General features: G+C 32.4%; 1 protein-coding gene and 1 long non-coding RNA gene across 5 annotated transcripts; one reads left to right on the top strand and one right to left on the bottom strand.

The window, feature by feature from the left end:
* The first annotated feature begins 266 nt into the window (after positions 1 to 266).
* LOC137577586 (uncharacterized) lies at positions 267 to 2,129 on the top strand. The gene is made up of 2 exons (XR_011032432.1): positions 267 to 360; positions 432 to 2,129. It is a non-coding gene; the product is annotated as an uncharacterized lncRNA (long non-coding RNA).
* A 39-nt stretch (positions 2,130 to 2,168) lies between these two features.
* On the bottom strand, positions 2,169 to 12,907 carry ced-6 (PTB domain-containing adapter protein ced-6). 4 transcript variants are annotated; one of them, XM_068291085.1, is made up of 7 exons: positions 12,483 to 12,907; positions 5,358 to 5,656; positions 4,853 to 5,277; positions 4,549 to 4,790; positions 3,351 to 3,818; positions 3,129 to 3,274; positions 2,169 to 3,065 (listed from the first exon to the last, which is right to left on the bottom strand). In XM_068291085.1, exons 2-7 carry the CDS (start codon positions 5,649 to 5,651, stop codon positions 3,006 to 3,008), a joined length of 1,635 nt encoding a protein of 544 aa, XP_068147186.1. In that variant the 5' UTR covers positions 5,652 to 5,656; positions 12,483 to 12,907; the 3' UTR covers positions 2,169 to 3,005. The 4 variants fall into 4 exon arrangements, with proteins under 4 accessions (XP_068147186.1, XP_068147189.1, XP_068147187.1 ...); XM_068291088.1 differs by having other exon boundaries at positions 5,358 to 5,653; XM_068291086.1 differs by lacking the exon at positions 12,483 to 12,907 and adding an exon at positions 11,699 to 11,948.
* Positions 12,908 to 16,534: the final 3,627 nt, after the last annotated feature.

Here is a 16,534-nt window from a genome sequence, read left to right as displayed (position 1 = left end):
TGAATGGATTTTTATTTAGCCAATTAAGTTGTGCATGCAATGAAAACAAATACACGAGAAAAAATTATATATATAAATATATTTGTACGTTTTAAGTTATAAAGTTTTTAAAACTACCAATAAAAACAAAAAAAAAAAAAAGCAAAAAGGAAAAACAAATCAAACCCTTTTTATATGTTTTACACACTGTTTCTGTTTTACCTGCACTTTACTTTTCTATAAACATTTTATCTATCAGTTTACTTTGGTTTCTTAATTTATTTTCAGAACTTTTCAAATCGTTGGCGTTATTTATATGGTTATTTAAAAAACTTATAGTTTAAATAAAAAAAACCAAACACAAAACTGGCTGTAATAAATGTAACAAACCCAAAAACAAAAATGTTATAAATCATGTATATTTTTATCTATACTTTATATATCTTTTCTAGAGCTCCGATATGAATGCACGTCAACTGTCGGCCACCATACCAAAACGTTACAATGATTTGGGTCTGGAATAGATGTCATCTCAATATAATCATTTCATTTTGGGGGGCAAAAACAAAAATCAACTTATAACTCAGGTTAAGTAAAACAATATACGATCAGGAACAACAGCAACAAAATATATATATATATATATACATATATATGAAAAAAAAACTATTAAAAATATCACTAGGTTTAGTTAAAGATTCTGTTACAGTTTAACGTCTGGAAGTGCTTTTTACACATACAACAAAATATTTTTAACTTTTTGTGCCTGCAATGATTGTGTTAAAGTATCTAGAGAAAGAAGAAAGTTCTTTTTACTGTTTTATATAACTTGCCTATAACGAAATTAAAACCAGGCTAATTATCATTTAGACTTGTATTGATTCATAGGTTTCATTTTCAAATCATTTTTGACTAAAATGACTAAAAAGCTTAAGATTTCAAAACAAATTAAGCGAAAAATGTCTTTATGCATTATTTTGAAGATGGTTTTGATAGAAATCTCCTTGATGAGCCCTGATTAATGAGTTTTCCCAACTGGTTTTAACAAAAAACAATAGCAAAATGACTTATAAAACTCTTAAAAGGAGTAGAAACTGATAAAAAAGTGAAGTGAAGTTTTACCTAGGGTAACATTTTTGGCCAATAAAAGATTCAAATATTTGATCAGAAGAGTAGACCTCTGTAGATTAGTTGACTGTTAGTTGGCCCTCCCTACAACAAGGACTTCGTTTCGAATCTAAGGATAAAATATATGTAGTTATCCTCCAAGTCGATGGCGCCATAGTTGGTATTGGTTTTAATAAATAATTACCCTTAATGATAATAATAAGGAAAAGATTTGCTTGTTGGGTTAATGGGAACAGTTCTTGTTTGTATGTTGACTTTTGGTTCGGAAATGAGAACAGACCTAATTATTTCTTTGTTGTTCATTGAATGGGTCAGATTTCGACAAATATTCTGGATATACCAGGAATAAAAAGTGTTCTGTTATACGTAATAATATGAAGTGGATTAAAAGAAGATGTTTCGCATTCTGAATATTTGAATATATCAGTAAAAAATGAGTACAGTATTTTTAAACTCACTAAAGTATTCAGTACTGTACAGCTCTATAGAGTTAGAAAAAGAAAACATTCAGGCAGAGCTTTTTAGTGCACATTGACCAATTTTAATATGCCCTCTAAGAAGATGTAACAGTTCTGGCATAGCTTCAAAAACCTAATGTCTTAACTAATCATTTTATACACTAAGAGGAAAGATAAAAGGCAGATACATCACTTTGTCGCCCTGTTTGATCAATGTATAGCCAAATATGTAGCCAAGTTGCTAATGCATGAATTACAAGTACTATATGGGGATTAATACTATATCAGAGACTGATATAGAAATCATTTATGCGTCTGCCTGCTGACATAGTAAAGATAAAAGTTAAACGGATTATTTTATTGTTTGTTAAATGCCAGACGATCTGTAACAGAGTCTTTTAAAAGGAAATGAACATTCCAAAACAAAAACAACAAAAACACCACCACAAAACAGAAATTTGTATTCATGGCAAACGTAGATTGTTTAAGTTTTCTTGTTGTTATATACATACATATAAATGAAATCAGATAAATATACATAAATGTTGATGATATGAAAATGAATTATGCATAAGGATGTTTTTTTCTCTTAATTTTTGTTAGTTTTTGTTTTTAGGCACTACAGTTTATTCTTTCTGCTTTTACATACACAATAATAATAGTAATAATAATAATCATACATAATAATAATAATAATAATTAATAATTTTCTATATTGCAATCGATAACATTAAATAAATTGTTCATTTTGCTGACGTTCTTCTTCTTCTGCTCACACATTTTTGACGACTCAACTTTTTTTGCTTTTCGTACATTATACATATATTCATAATCGTTTTTTTTTTTTATACAGAATACAATAATCATCATCTTGATATTTTCGTTTGTTTGTTTTAATTAATTTATACACAAAAAAAAATATTTTATTCTCACATTTAGTTCTCAGTTTGCTTTTGTTTTTTTTTTTTTCCTTTTTCTTTCATCACTTGCATTAACAAAACATTGATTTAAACTATTTAACTACAGCAACAATTTGATAAGATTTCAACAAAGTGCGTGTTGTTTCCTTTCTTATTTTTGATCTCTCCGATAATAATTATTTAGCAAAAATATATATAAAATTCGACAAAATATCAATCAATCATAATAAATACAATAATATTTATATATATATATATATATGTGTGTATATACATATATCGGCAAACAATAATACACAAATTAAATAAATTTCCAAGGAAAGCAAAGAAATAAGGGAAATAATCAAGCAAGAAAAAAATATTTATATATATAAACTTGGGAATGCCTGGCGAAATTGGAGAAGAGATAGGTAACCAGATCAGGAGAGGCCTATGACTTGTTTTTGTTTGCATATAAAGTTTTTGATGTTGTTGTTGTTGTTGTAGTTGAAAAGGTTTTCTTGGTTAGCACCTGGATTTTCTATTTACGCAGAGGATCCAGACTCTCCAGTGAAAAGTCATCAATATTTAGTTGTTGACTCTAAACAAGAGATAAATATTATATTATTCATTTATTTTTTCACATTATTTTTGATTTACTCACCTTGAACATACTTGGTCCATTGTTCAACTCAAACGGATCGGAGCCAAATAGATCTGTATTGCCATTAAGGCCATTGCTTGATGTAACGTTGCTGCTGGTCACCGAGGTGCTGCGTCTGGGTGCAGCTATCTTTGGTGGCGGCGCCACTACAAATGAAAATCCAACAACAAATTACGTAAATTTGTAAACGTATATGTATATAGTCTATATAATTGAACTTACACAATGGCGGCGTTATATTCAATTCGCTGGAGAATCCACTGCTATTGCTGCTTAGGTTAGTTATATTATTGTTGTTGTTGCTCAATAAGCTAGTATTATTGTTCTGCAGCTTGTGATCATTGTTATTGAAAAAGAGCTGTTGGCCAAAACTCTTTGATGGCTCAAAACCAAATAAATCATTGCTTATGGTATTACGACCACCGCCATTACTCAAATTATCTGGTATCTCATCGGCTCGAGGATCGAAATCACTATCCGAATCGGAATTTAACAATAATTCATCCATTTTCTGGCTATTGCCTTTGCTGCCACTGCCTCCGCCTCCGCCGCCGCCACTGCTGCTGCCCGAGATACTTATCTGACTGGACAAATTATTACGCGGCGGCACCATCGGCAAGAATGAGCTGGGCGATGTTGAATGAATCGAAGCCGTTGTCGAATTGGTGTCAATCAATAGCTTGTCTTCATCTGTAAAATACAAAAAAACATTATGGAAATTAATGACAGTTCTTGAAGCTCATTGAATATTCTAGTGCAAAATAAATAAAAATTCAACAATTTCAATTTAAGTAGGTATTTCTGTTAAATAAAAAAAAAACACTCGCCTCTTTCGCAACTAATTACATTTTTTTTATACCCATGCGTCATAGGTATGCCTGCATTTTGCTTATATCACAAAGCTCATTAAAAAAATACACAAACTCAAAGTAAGTTTTTGTTTATAATAAAAAACATTTCGTTTAACAAAAATGTCGACGCCAAAAAGTTTAGAAATAGCTCAGAAGCAAATCTAGGTTTGGAAATCGGTTAAACTTTGCCCCTTAATTTAGTCCTTATTGTTTTAAACATTGTAACTTCCAAATTGTCATGGATGGGACCAGAAAATATATTCAAGGAGCAAAACAAGTCGAACTTATTCAAAATACTAACATTTTGGGATGTCTAAAAGACTCTTCCTGTGGAATGTCTAAAAGACTCTTCCTTCCTTCCAAGAAAATTGTATTCTAACAATGTTTTCTTCGAGAGTATTTCAAAATTTGCTAATGTTTGAAAAAGTGAGTTCTTAGATTGCATACTGAATATTTAAGGGAATACTTTAGAGGCAAAGTTCCCCCCCATTTTACAGTTCTAACCCCGTCATTGAGGATTCCTTTAAAAACCTTTAACTCTTTTTGCCAGACCTAAACTAATCTCTTACCCAGCTTTCCATTGCTTAGAGATTCGCTGACTCCAAGTCCATTTTGAATTTGGCTCATTGGTGGCTCTTCGGCAATATCCTTAATGTTCAGCTTAAATAGCATGGCATCTAGCTCGGCCTTTGGCAATTTTCCCGATAATTCATGCAATCTTTCCTTATAGATGGCAATGGTTTGCTGCAAATGTTGTATATGCTGTTGAGCCTTGCTCAGATTCGTCTTCTCCGTGCTATCCATGAATTTTCTACGAAATAAAGACGATTAGCAACAATGATAAGTTTGCAATTATTGTAGAAATTAACTTACCTGTAGGCCAAATCGAAAGCCTGACCAATAGTTAAAGTGATATCAGATGCCAATTTATTGGATATAAAGACAAAACATTCATGAGACTCTTCGGTTTTGTCATTGCCATTGGTATGACCATTTGTGTCGCCATCTGTTGCTGCTGTTGTCTTAACCGTTTTGGCTATAAAACTAAAGAATTTCTTGACACCCTTCTCATCCGCACAATACGAGATATTGTATAAGGGGAATTGATGCAAAATCTTATGGGTACGCGGCTCCTGTATGGCCACACCCTTGATGCTAATGGTGATTTCCAGCTTTTTGAATTTCTCTTGCGTACCAGTTTCAGCTTTTTTCATTTGCTGGGCAAATTGTAATTTCCTTATGGCCTCCTTGACCACCTCAATGCCCTTAGGTTGGTCCACGCTCAGATTACCAAAGAACTAACAAAAAGAATGATGAGATGAGATGAGATGAACGAAGATCAGATGTTAAATAGTCACACCTTGATGACTCCACTCACCTTGACTAGATAGACCGCATGACCGTTGATTAGTTGTTCGGGTGTATGCAGCCAGTTGCGTTTACTGTTCTTGGATTCACCCTTGCTGCCATTTTCGCCATTGCTAATGCCATTGTTGTTGCTGCTATTGCTATTGGCAATGATGCTGCTACTATCACCGGATTGTTCCTTATCCTGTTGCTGTTGTTGCTGCTTGTTATTATTCTGTTTATTCCAGAATTTTAACTGCGACATTTTGGCTGCCGCCTTGCTTCCTGCGCCCGAGCCACTGTTACCAGCTGGTTGATAAGGCATTTCTACTAATGAAACAAGACGAAAAGAAAAACAAAAAATGTGTAAGATTTGCAGTCACAAAACTTTGCCTTGGGGTTTTCCCACTCCCACTACTCACACCCTGCATTTCAATTTGCGCAAAAATAACAAAAAAAAAAAAAATGTGTCGCCGATATCGCTAATTATCGTTATACAACAAAGTGAATCTAAATGTATTCTTTTGGCTAATTGCAAATCGTGTTCGCTGAGAGAGATCACGGAACTGTGATCACTGGGATCGCTGATTGTTGATTTGTATGTGTCTGTTTGTGTGTACATATGTGTGGAAGATATAACCATATTCAAGTCAATGTCGTAGGCAACATTTTCAATCCCCTTCATAAATTCCCCAATGTATTGTGAATTGCAAGTTTCTAAAGTCAAAATATTCTTCTCTGTTCTTAGAACTGAATCTTAATAAAAAAAATAAGGTTTTAAAACTGATTTAAGTTTATTTATATGATATGAATATTCAGATCGGGTTGAAGAGAGTAAATCATTCCAGATCTATCGTTTGATTTTTCAGACTAGGAGTTGTGGGTCTTTGTTAAAAGATTTATCCAGTTAATCTTTTTTTTTTTTAAACATAAATTAAATGTATTCAGAGATCTAGATCTTGTTATGAAAATTATTTTACAAGAATTAATTAAATAATTGCATGTCTTTAACCCTTAAATGTCTTTACATATCTTGATGTACTTATTAGAATAAATAAATTGCCACTCGCCTTATCGAAAGTGATTTGAAATGGCAAGTCTTCAATAAAAAGAAAAAAGGTTTGATTTTATACTTCAACACTTTTGAGTTACTTTGTTTTTTTATTGATTATTTTCGTTGTTTTGAGAAATCAAACGAAAATAAGATGTCACGCTTAATTATCATGCATGGTCTGGTGATTCTTTTTTAAATTTTAATATAATAATTTCAGAGTTTTTAATAAGGGACTAATCAGGGATTTAAGTCTGTAATATTATAAGACTTGCAGTCGAATTATTGTTTGGGTCAGAAACTATAGTTATTTTAGATGGTGTAGAGGAGTTTGTTGCAAGTACTGTAAATACTCTAACAAAAATACAGTAAGGGCTGTAAAAGTTTGATCTTTGACATAGTTCAAAAGCAGTCGAGGTATTTGATTTTTAAAAAGATATGAACAACGACATTTTGGAATGTCCTGTTGACGAAAAGTAGTAGTCGAAGAAAGCATTGAACTTACAAAACAAAAAAAGTAATAAATTATGAATACTGTTTCTACCTTTTGCATACTTTCGGGAGCAATGTTCAACTCAACTTACAGCCTTATCACTTGACCCTCAGCTCAGCTCAAACCGAAAGTGATTAATGTAAAAATCACCAGATTATAGCGATTGTCAATCTATAAACTAAATTTGTATGTTAGATAAACATTGTTTCAAATGTTTTTATTAGTTTAAGAGATTAAGAGCAAAATTCAAGAAGACAGCATTTCAAGCAAGTGGATCTTATCTCATTCTCATCAATTAAGTCGCATTTCTGGCATAATCTGGATTAATCCTAATCAACTTGATCTAGATTCATTTGAAGTTTGCACATTGTCTAGAAAAAGTCTGTTTAAGCCTCCTTTGAATTCAATTACTTCAATATTAAATTCAATTACTTCAAATCTAATGCATACAATTGATTTACTTTAGAAATTTAGCTGATTTATTTATTACAATTTTTTTATAGTTTATTGCCTATTAAAGAAATGTATTAACTATTAAAACACTTCTAAAGCACACGAAAAACCCATGACGTATATCATAGAGATTTTAGGTATCAGTTTTAATAGATAATTTATTTTGTGTAATATTGTATGAAAATTGTTAATGAGTTTTACAGATTCAAATTACTTTTTTGTAACATTCTCCCTTTAGAAGTATTTTTAATATTAAATGCGATATAATAGAAATAACTGTTGGGTAGAACTAGAAATCTACGTCAGCGGAAAACCTGTTGTTGGTCAGCTGCAATTTTTTTGTTCTTGTTGGTAGTACGTCATCAGAGTGTCTCTATAACAAAAGACACACACAGACAACATTAACAACAATGAAACAAACGAAAAAACAATTCTCAGAAAATAAAAAAAAGTAGAACAAAGTTTTAATCAAAGTCACACCTTTTGGAAACAAAAAAAAAAAACATACACAAAAAAATGACTTGGCGAATCTTTTTTGTCGTGCAATGAAATTCTCATATTTCGTGCCGTCTTATAATTAAGAAAAATCTTGCAAAAATCTTTTATATATGTACATATATATGTAAGTATATTCATCTATATAATATATAGATATAATGAAGCTTTGTTTTCACACACTCGCACATACATAAATACGTAAGCTTTGATTTATTTTGGAGTTGACTATGGGATTCGGGGCCTGAGACTTTCAGAAACTTGGGGGCTCGAAGGGGTGGAATGGGGGTTCGGGCTGAGGAAATTGTGGCTGGGGCTAAGACATTAGGCAATCGTACAAAAGCGAAAGCTAAATTGGCCAAAAGCGGCATGCGATGACGAACCGACGGGTTATAAAATTCGAAAATAGCACAAAGCCAGCTTAAGGCAGCTTCAAACGAAATGAAGAGTGGGCAAAGAGTGGCAAAGAGTAAATAGTGGGAGGGGGAAGGGGGGCACTCTGTATTTGCTTATTGTACAACTAACTATATGGCAATTGTGAGCAATTATGGTGCACAACAACAAAAATTGAAAAAAAAAAATACGACGAACAAAAGATAATGTCGTCGACAACTAAACTAAAACCGCAATCATGTATTATATTCAGACAAACAAACAGACATATGTACATACTATTTGCTATATACATATACTTGTATTTGTACGTATTTACATATGTACGAGATGTCGCGGAAGTCATTCTGAGTGGCGCAGTTAAAGAAGATTTTACAAAATCTATATATGTATGTACATATGTATGTATATATACAAAACGCCTCCGCATTCAGCCTAGAGCTTAGTTAATATGCAGAGCGAGTCTTGGCAATGCCAACAGCATATGAGATTTAACGGTATAACAAAACAGCTGATAATGATTTAAACAAATGTCAACGAAAGCAACTTAAATGATGTATGCGAGTTGTTTTTTGTTTCGGTTTTCTTAGGGGGAATTTCTTGAACTTGTGAATAAATGAGATTTTAATTCTGCATCATCAATGAAGTATACCGACTTCGGTATACCATGCACTAAGAGGACCAAATCCTGTTTAAGTGTATTAAGTCTTCCTCGTTTCAAATTCCATTTAAATTAATTTTCAAAATAAATATTTATTATTAGTAATTATGATTCATGCTGATAAGCTTTTTATTATGTTTCATTAAACTTTGAAATCTTTTTTAGTGGCTTATCTCTAATATTCTTGAATGCAGCAATCATATTGTATATATGTATACACACATACATATATATGTATGTAAATACTTGATCTGTTTAACTATCAATGAGTCAAGTTTCAAATTGATTTAATGTAAACAAAAACAATTTTATTACTACAAAGTAAGCAAAATTCTATTAATTGAATTTTTTTTGTCGTGCTCCGTTTGAAAATTGAAACTGTTCCAAAGGGAATAAAGATTCTAACAGTCTATGAAGAATTTATTGCTTACTTATAAATTCTTAGAAATTTGAACTATTTCATAAAACGAGAAACCTCATGTTAAAAATTTTTATATTTAAATTTATAAAGAAAGCATCAGTTAATTTTAGGGAACGTAAATTGATGATTATGTCAATTTCTTATAACAAATTCCTTTATTTGTAAGATTTTGAATAATGATCTTTATAAAACGACTTGAAGTTGATTAACTTTAATAAAGAAAATCTTAAAAAAAGTAAGTGTATTAGTTATGTACACATTGTGACTTAATTTTATATTTATGTAACTTATAATGATCCCTGATTAATTTTCTTTTTTTTTTTTTTTTAATCCAATTAGTTATACCCATTTATATCTTATGCGGAGATCAAACTATGTGGCAAATCAATTATCTTCACGTCGCGATAATGATAGAAAAATTGGGAAAAAGGGAGTTTTTTCAAAATAGTTTCGCAAACTCATACATACATATGTATGTATAGAAGCTTACATATACGTACATATATGTACAACTGTATTTGGAACCACCATTCTACTAAATAATATCATAATTGCAGCTGCAAAGGGAATCAAACTGATTCTTTATAGAATTCAAGGATATTTCGATCTCGGCTGTGATAATGGCTTTAGTATTAAGTGGATCCTTTTAAAGATTTTGAAGTAGATTTCATCATAAAAATTTGGGCAAATGTTTACTTGTTTAATTTATAGGTTAAAACGATCTTTTGAAATAGTTGAATGCTCATGTGAACATTTTTATGGTACTTTCAATATGTAAATTTGAAACGAGAATATGACCAAAAAAAAAAAAAAAACAAAAACTCTTTGTTAGATAGCAAATTTGCGATAAGATTGAGCATCAGAGGGGGACTTTTTCGGGGTGTCTGTGCACTGACTGTGAAATTATGGTGAACCATTTTCCATACATTTCTCTTTAACAAATGCTCGTCATAATTTATGCACACACGCACACACATACATACATATGTGTGTATATATGTACCATGAGTGTTGGTGCGCGAGTACTTAAACACACTTTCTTTCTGAGGCCTGACCAGGTGAGGCTTGAAAGGTGTTGACCAACACTGGCTGGCGCAACAGGTGTTTGTCTCTGACGAATATAACAACAACAGATAATACACAAATAAACTATGTATGTATGTATTTATATGTTGTTATACCAAGTTAAATATGCCAAAAGAAGAGCGGCTTCTTTTTTTTATTACGAGACTTTCAATAATTAGTCAGACCGCAAAAGGTAGAGACGATTAGAGCGGGGCGCTAGACCACGCGGCTGGTGCGTGATTATTTGTTTAAATGTTAGGGCAGGGGGAAAAAAATAAAAACAAACAAACAAACAAATAAATAAAACACGCAATGCAGCAACATTAAAAAAAAAAACACACACACACAGAAAAAACAACAAAATATGTTGCAAAACACAATGCAAAGGAATTTTTTAATTAAAATCAGTAATTATTTACTTTATGTTTAGGCTTAAGGCCGACGTCATTTGCCAGTAAAAATCACTTTCAAGATCAGTAAACTAAATGATAATGGGACAAAGACTTTATTTTACTATAAAACATACCTGAGCTTTGACTTTGTAAGCCTTATTTTCGGTTTGATTTTGAGAATATTCAAATAATTATTTTTTTTAAAATTAAATAATCAATATAAATGAATTACATGATTTACTTTACTTTAAAATGGTTCATTAGCAAAATCCTAGTAAACTTAAATAAATATAAATTCAAAAAGTAAAAGTACTTGACTTTAGTAAAATTTATAGTAAACTTTGAACAACAAGAATTTTATAGAAATATATACATATGTATGTATGTATGTATGTACATACATATATAGAGATCTGTTTATAAAAATTTAAAGCAATTTTTATCAATTTTGCTTAATGTTTCGTATGAACAAATTGCAAATAAATGCATGAAGAAATAAGTATTAGATTTTGTAGAACGAAAGTTTATAACTTTTACTTTTGAACAGTTCATCATATAAATATTAATTTCCAGTTACTTAATGATTCATATATTAGAGAATTCTCATCCTCTCAACTCTCTATTACTTGAGGATATCTTGATCTGCTGGAAAGTTACATATGTATGTTTGCTTAAGGATCTCTCAATGACAGGACTCCCTAATAGACAGAAATTGATATACCCTTTTTTTCCTCCCATATAAAGGGTATACATTAACACACACACACTGACACACAAACAACAGCAACAGCAATTGTAATTACACATTAAAATTTGTTGGATTGGTTTTTCTATTTTAATTTAAATGCTACATGTACTTATTGTAGTTGGTACATTTGCACTTTTGCTTTTACATTACTTTTGCTTTTTTTCTTATTTTTTATGTTTTTTTTTTTTTTGCACGCATACCGTTTATTTTTGTATTGTTGTTGTTTTTAGTAGATCTGTCGGGTTACAGTTTCACACACACACAAAAATAAGAGATTTTCACCGCTATTTATGTATTTCTTCTCCTGCTTTTGTATTTAAACGTGTATGTGTGTGTACCAGCAGCGCCAAGGCGCCAACAACAACAAAACAACAACGAAACAACTAAAGTAACTAAGGCTAAGTAAAAACGTAGTAACGTACACGACGGCCGACAGCTGCGTACTAAATAACAAAAAAGTCGGGCTCCAACTTTTTCAAGTCGTTTCGTTTAATTCACTTGCACACACTCTCACATACACACACACACATATAAAGTTCGAGAGAGCAGCACACACACATAGATCGAGAGAGAAAAGCAACAATTTCAAGATTGCAGAAGTCTCTTTCTCTCTGGAAGTGAGAGATCATGAAAATTAATTTGTTTAAATGTAATTTGTGGGTTTTTGTTTAAACATATTTTGGTTTTTCATGTACCTAAATACATATGTATATTTTTTTAAGTACTTTTACACAATTTCCTTAATTGCTTGACACCCACTCACTTGAAATAGTTTTACTATTTCTTTTTTAATGCAATTTTCTCTCTCTCTCTCTCTCTATCTTTGTTGCTCTTTTCTCTGTTGCCTCTCTTGACCTGCCTTTCGTTAAATGACTTGGCAAAAATAACTATTATTAAGCCAAAGGAGCAGGCGCAATTTCTGATTTATTGAAACCTTCTTTTATTATTTCGTTTTTTTCTGCACACACATACACACACACTTACTTGTTGATTAGACTTTTCAGACAATTTTCGCTAGTTTCACTCGTTTAAGAAATATTTTTGAAAAAAAAAAAAATCTCGTTTTAGTTTTGCCTTGTGTGTTGATTGAAGAAATTAGTGCAATTGAGGCAAAATGCTCTCTTGATGATGCGGGCGGAACGGCACAGTTTTGGTTTTGGGTTTTTTTTTACAGTTACACGCTTGTTTGGACTTGGGCTAAAATGGATGCTGCTGGAAGCTGCAGGCGGGTGGGCTCTCAATACTCAAAAAAAAAACGAATTCAGCGTTTGTTACTTTGCTCTCACTCCTCTTTACGTTGCCTTGTGTCGCGTTGTCTCTCTTTCGCGCTATTTAACTAAAAACAAAAATCACTGCGCAAATTTACAACGATGGACAGCAACAATAACAACAACAAGCATTTAAATATATCCTCAGCACCTTCACGGACCGTTGAATTTTCTCTACCGATCACGCGCAGCACTCATCCGCCAAGAGACTGACTGACTGACTGTGCGACCAATAAAAAAAAAACAACAAAAACCAAACTGTTGTTTTGAGGCCGTTCGATTTTGCACCTGCCAGGGCTGCAATCACAGTAACTCTCTCAAGCCAAAGGTAATCTGAGCGCAGGTGATCTGATCAGCCCTGGTTGGGGTCTACCAGATGTAAAACTAGTTATAATTGCAGGAAAAGGGGCAGCTAGGTTGCCTACTTGATGTCCTGCAGGTCAAAAATAGATTTGCTTGATTACATGTACATACATACATATGTATATAGATTTTAAAATAAGGTCTGTCTGTATGTATGTATTATAAATAAATTTGTATTTATGGCACCATAAAACCCTTTTCCATTCTTTGGAAAAAGAGTCTAAGGGTTAAAGTAAAATGCCGACATTTTACAGAGTAGGTGATTGGCGTAGTTTTCTCTTTTGCGGTCGACTCACTCACACAACGAACAGATGTCCGCTTTATTGGCATTTCTGTGCCTGTGTGTGTGTAAGTGTGTTCGTGTGAGCTTACCTGTTGCTTTTCAATTGTTTTTGAAAAACTTAGCAGAATAATTGTTGTTTTTTTCCACACAATTGTTAGAACATATGTAAAAATCTTAAGATTTCTTTTGAAATGGCTTTTAACCAATTACGTTAACAACGCCCACTAACAAATGCAAACACACACACACACACACATATACGTCATCTCTAAGTGTGTTTTGTATTTGTAATTTAAGCTCCGCATAAAAAACAAAGACACAACAGTCTCAAAAAGACAAGCAGAAGCAACAAAAAGCAACAACACAGAGAAAAACCAAAAAAAGAAAAAAAAATTTATATTTGTGATACGTAATTTCTGGTGTGTTGTTGTTCGGCGAGTTGTTGCTGTTGCTGCTTGAGTTGCAATAAAAACTGGTTTCCTAAGTCAAGCGTAAAATGTGTCTGACGATATTTGTGGATATATCTTTTGTGATTTTTGTTGTTGTTTTGGGGCTTTTATTTTGTATTTTGTTGCATGCCTTGCATTTTCCAGTGCATAGTTTCCTTTTATCGCTATTTGCCACATTTTGACAGTTTTTCCAAACTCCAAGAAATGAACAAAAGCCAAAGAAACAAAAAGAAACCGGCTTGTAATGTGGGTGTATATGTATGTACATATGTATGACTGCGTGTGTGTGTGTGTGGCATGCCGGTGCATTCGTATGTGTGAGACAACGGCATCTGAACTCCAGTACAAAGTAAAAGATAATGGAGTTGGAAAACACAGTGGTTAAAATCCCTATTAATTTAATTATATAGTAAAATATGTATGTACATATATCCCCATATGCATATGGGGAATGTACATAATGACATAATCCCAAAAATATTTTCTATAAAGACGCAATTTATCGAAACAAATCGAAATTAATTGTTAATGCGAATTTAAGAATATTAATGCAAATAAAAAAATCCAGTTTGACATGTAAGCGAATCACATAAATTTAAATTGTAGGATACAAAGTCTATAAAGATTTTATTATACATATTTTTATATTTTTACTTGGGAATCCTTTTTTTCCCCCACAGTAAGACCAAAAAGTATTGGTATAACTTTTTGTTTAATACGACAGCTGACCATAACGAAAATGAAACTATTTTTGTATGTTTAATGAGGTTTTAATTATCTAGCCATAAATCATATTCAATCAAAAAAATGTTCCACATTCCAGTGTGCTCTCGTTCATTTTCCCAAAAGCTCAATCTCTTTCGCTCCTCTCAATCTTAAACTCAGCAGCATCTGCATACCTGACAATTCCTATTTTTACGCTCATTGACACACACACACACATACAGACGCAAATATCTCCCCACCTCCCACCTGGCCAATGTGTTGCAACTACAGCCACTACATATATTGGCCATTTACAGTTAGAGGCCGCTGCTGCTGCAACTTTATTACCAGTTTGTTTTCCGCAAGTAACCACAAGTTACAACAAATACCAAAAAAAAAAAAAAAAACGAAAATAGAAAAATCTGCAATTGATTTTCATTGAGATTTGTTGAACCACAGGGTGACCCCAAAAAACACTTGTTGCCTTTCCGTTTCTTGTATGGTTTCTAGAACTTTTTGACGTATTTATTTAGCTTTATTAATAATATGCAATTAGTTGTTTAAAATTGCATTTTATTATTTTGATTATGGCTATCACTGGTCCCCACCGGACCCCATCTAGGGGGCGTTGACAGATCGTTCATGATGATGATGGTGAGGGTGATGCGGTAAATGGGGCGGGTGCAGCATGAAATGATCTTTGTTTAAAATCAAGTTCCAATGTGCCTGACTTTATCTTCGTTTTCTTTTCATCATGCTGTTTTATTTTTTTGCGACGCGACGGAGTTCAAAGGCCCAATTAACCAAAAACAAAATGTGTATAAATGCATAAAACCAGAAAAAAGAGTCATTGAGAGCGACGGAGAGGATTGGTATGGCACTTGTAGTGGGTAGAGGGGGGTGCATTTCTGATATTTTTATGGCCAAATGTCATAAAATGTGATTGTAAATATTTATGTGTGTGTGCTTGTGTGTGTTTCTGTGTATGTGAAGTGCATCGATCAAATGGCAGCTGAAGGCGTTTGTATGTATGCATTTAGTATACATCTGAACAAGAACGTGCTGGTATTTATTTAAGTTTAATCAGCAATACAAAAACGAAAAAAAAAGAAAAAAAATTGAAATGTTTGAGCTTGAGCCTGATTTCAGAGAGGTGTGTACCAGAGGCAGCTGCGTTCGCGGCTTAGGAACCTTTACGTGCTGATGTCTAAACGTCAAACAAGTCACGTTTTTACTTATCACACAAGGCACCCTGTTTGCTGTTTGTTGTCACTAATACCCTTGAGCAAAAGGGCGAAACGGTATACAAAAAATATATAATCAAAATGGTCAGTAAGGACGAAGTAATTGTCACCCTATGTTGAGAAATGTTATAATTTGTATTTAATTAATCTAAGAATAAACGTTCACAAATATTGATAAAACTGGCATTAAAGATATATGTACATACATACATACATACATATATTCAAGTAAGACATCAAACGGTATACAAAATCTTATGAAATTTAGAAATTAAAAAAAAAACAACAATATTTTCATGTGATAAGCTAAAAACTATTGTATAATATGAAATAAAAAAACGCTAAAATATATGTATAATATTTTTTAACAATATACAATAAACTTAACAAGACTTTATGTTATGATAAAATTCTAACGCAAAGAGTATCGTTAAGTCGTTGCAAGACCAAAAGAGTTTAAGGTTAGCAAGCAAATGAGCTAGGCTTATCTCGGTTCGCAGCTTATCAGCGAATGAACGCCCCCAACACATACACACGCACGCAGCCACAGACACATACAGATAGAGAGACGAATATTTCAAGTAATTGAATTATTTTTGTGTATTATTTTCAATGTGCAACAAAAGCGACAACTACAACACAAACAAAACAACAACATCGCTACAACAGATAAAATAGTTGTTGCTGGCACCGCCTGGCACTAAGGCAATTATTCTGGTGTTCG

Source organism: Drosophila tropicalis, unplaced genomic scaffold, assembly GCF_018151085.1.
Source record: "Drosophila tropicalis isolate 14030-0801.00 unplaced genomic scaffold, ASM1815108v1 contig_593, whole genome shotgun sequence".
Lineage (NCBI taxonomy): Eukaryota > Metazoa > Arthropoda > Insecta > Diptera > Drosophilidae > Drosophila > Drosophila tropicalis.
Note: the sequence above shows the minus strand (reverse complement) of the source record. Positions and strands in the feature narration are given on the sequence as shown.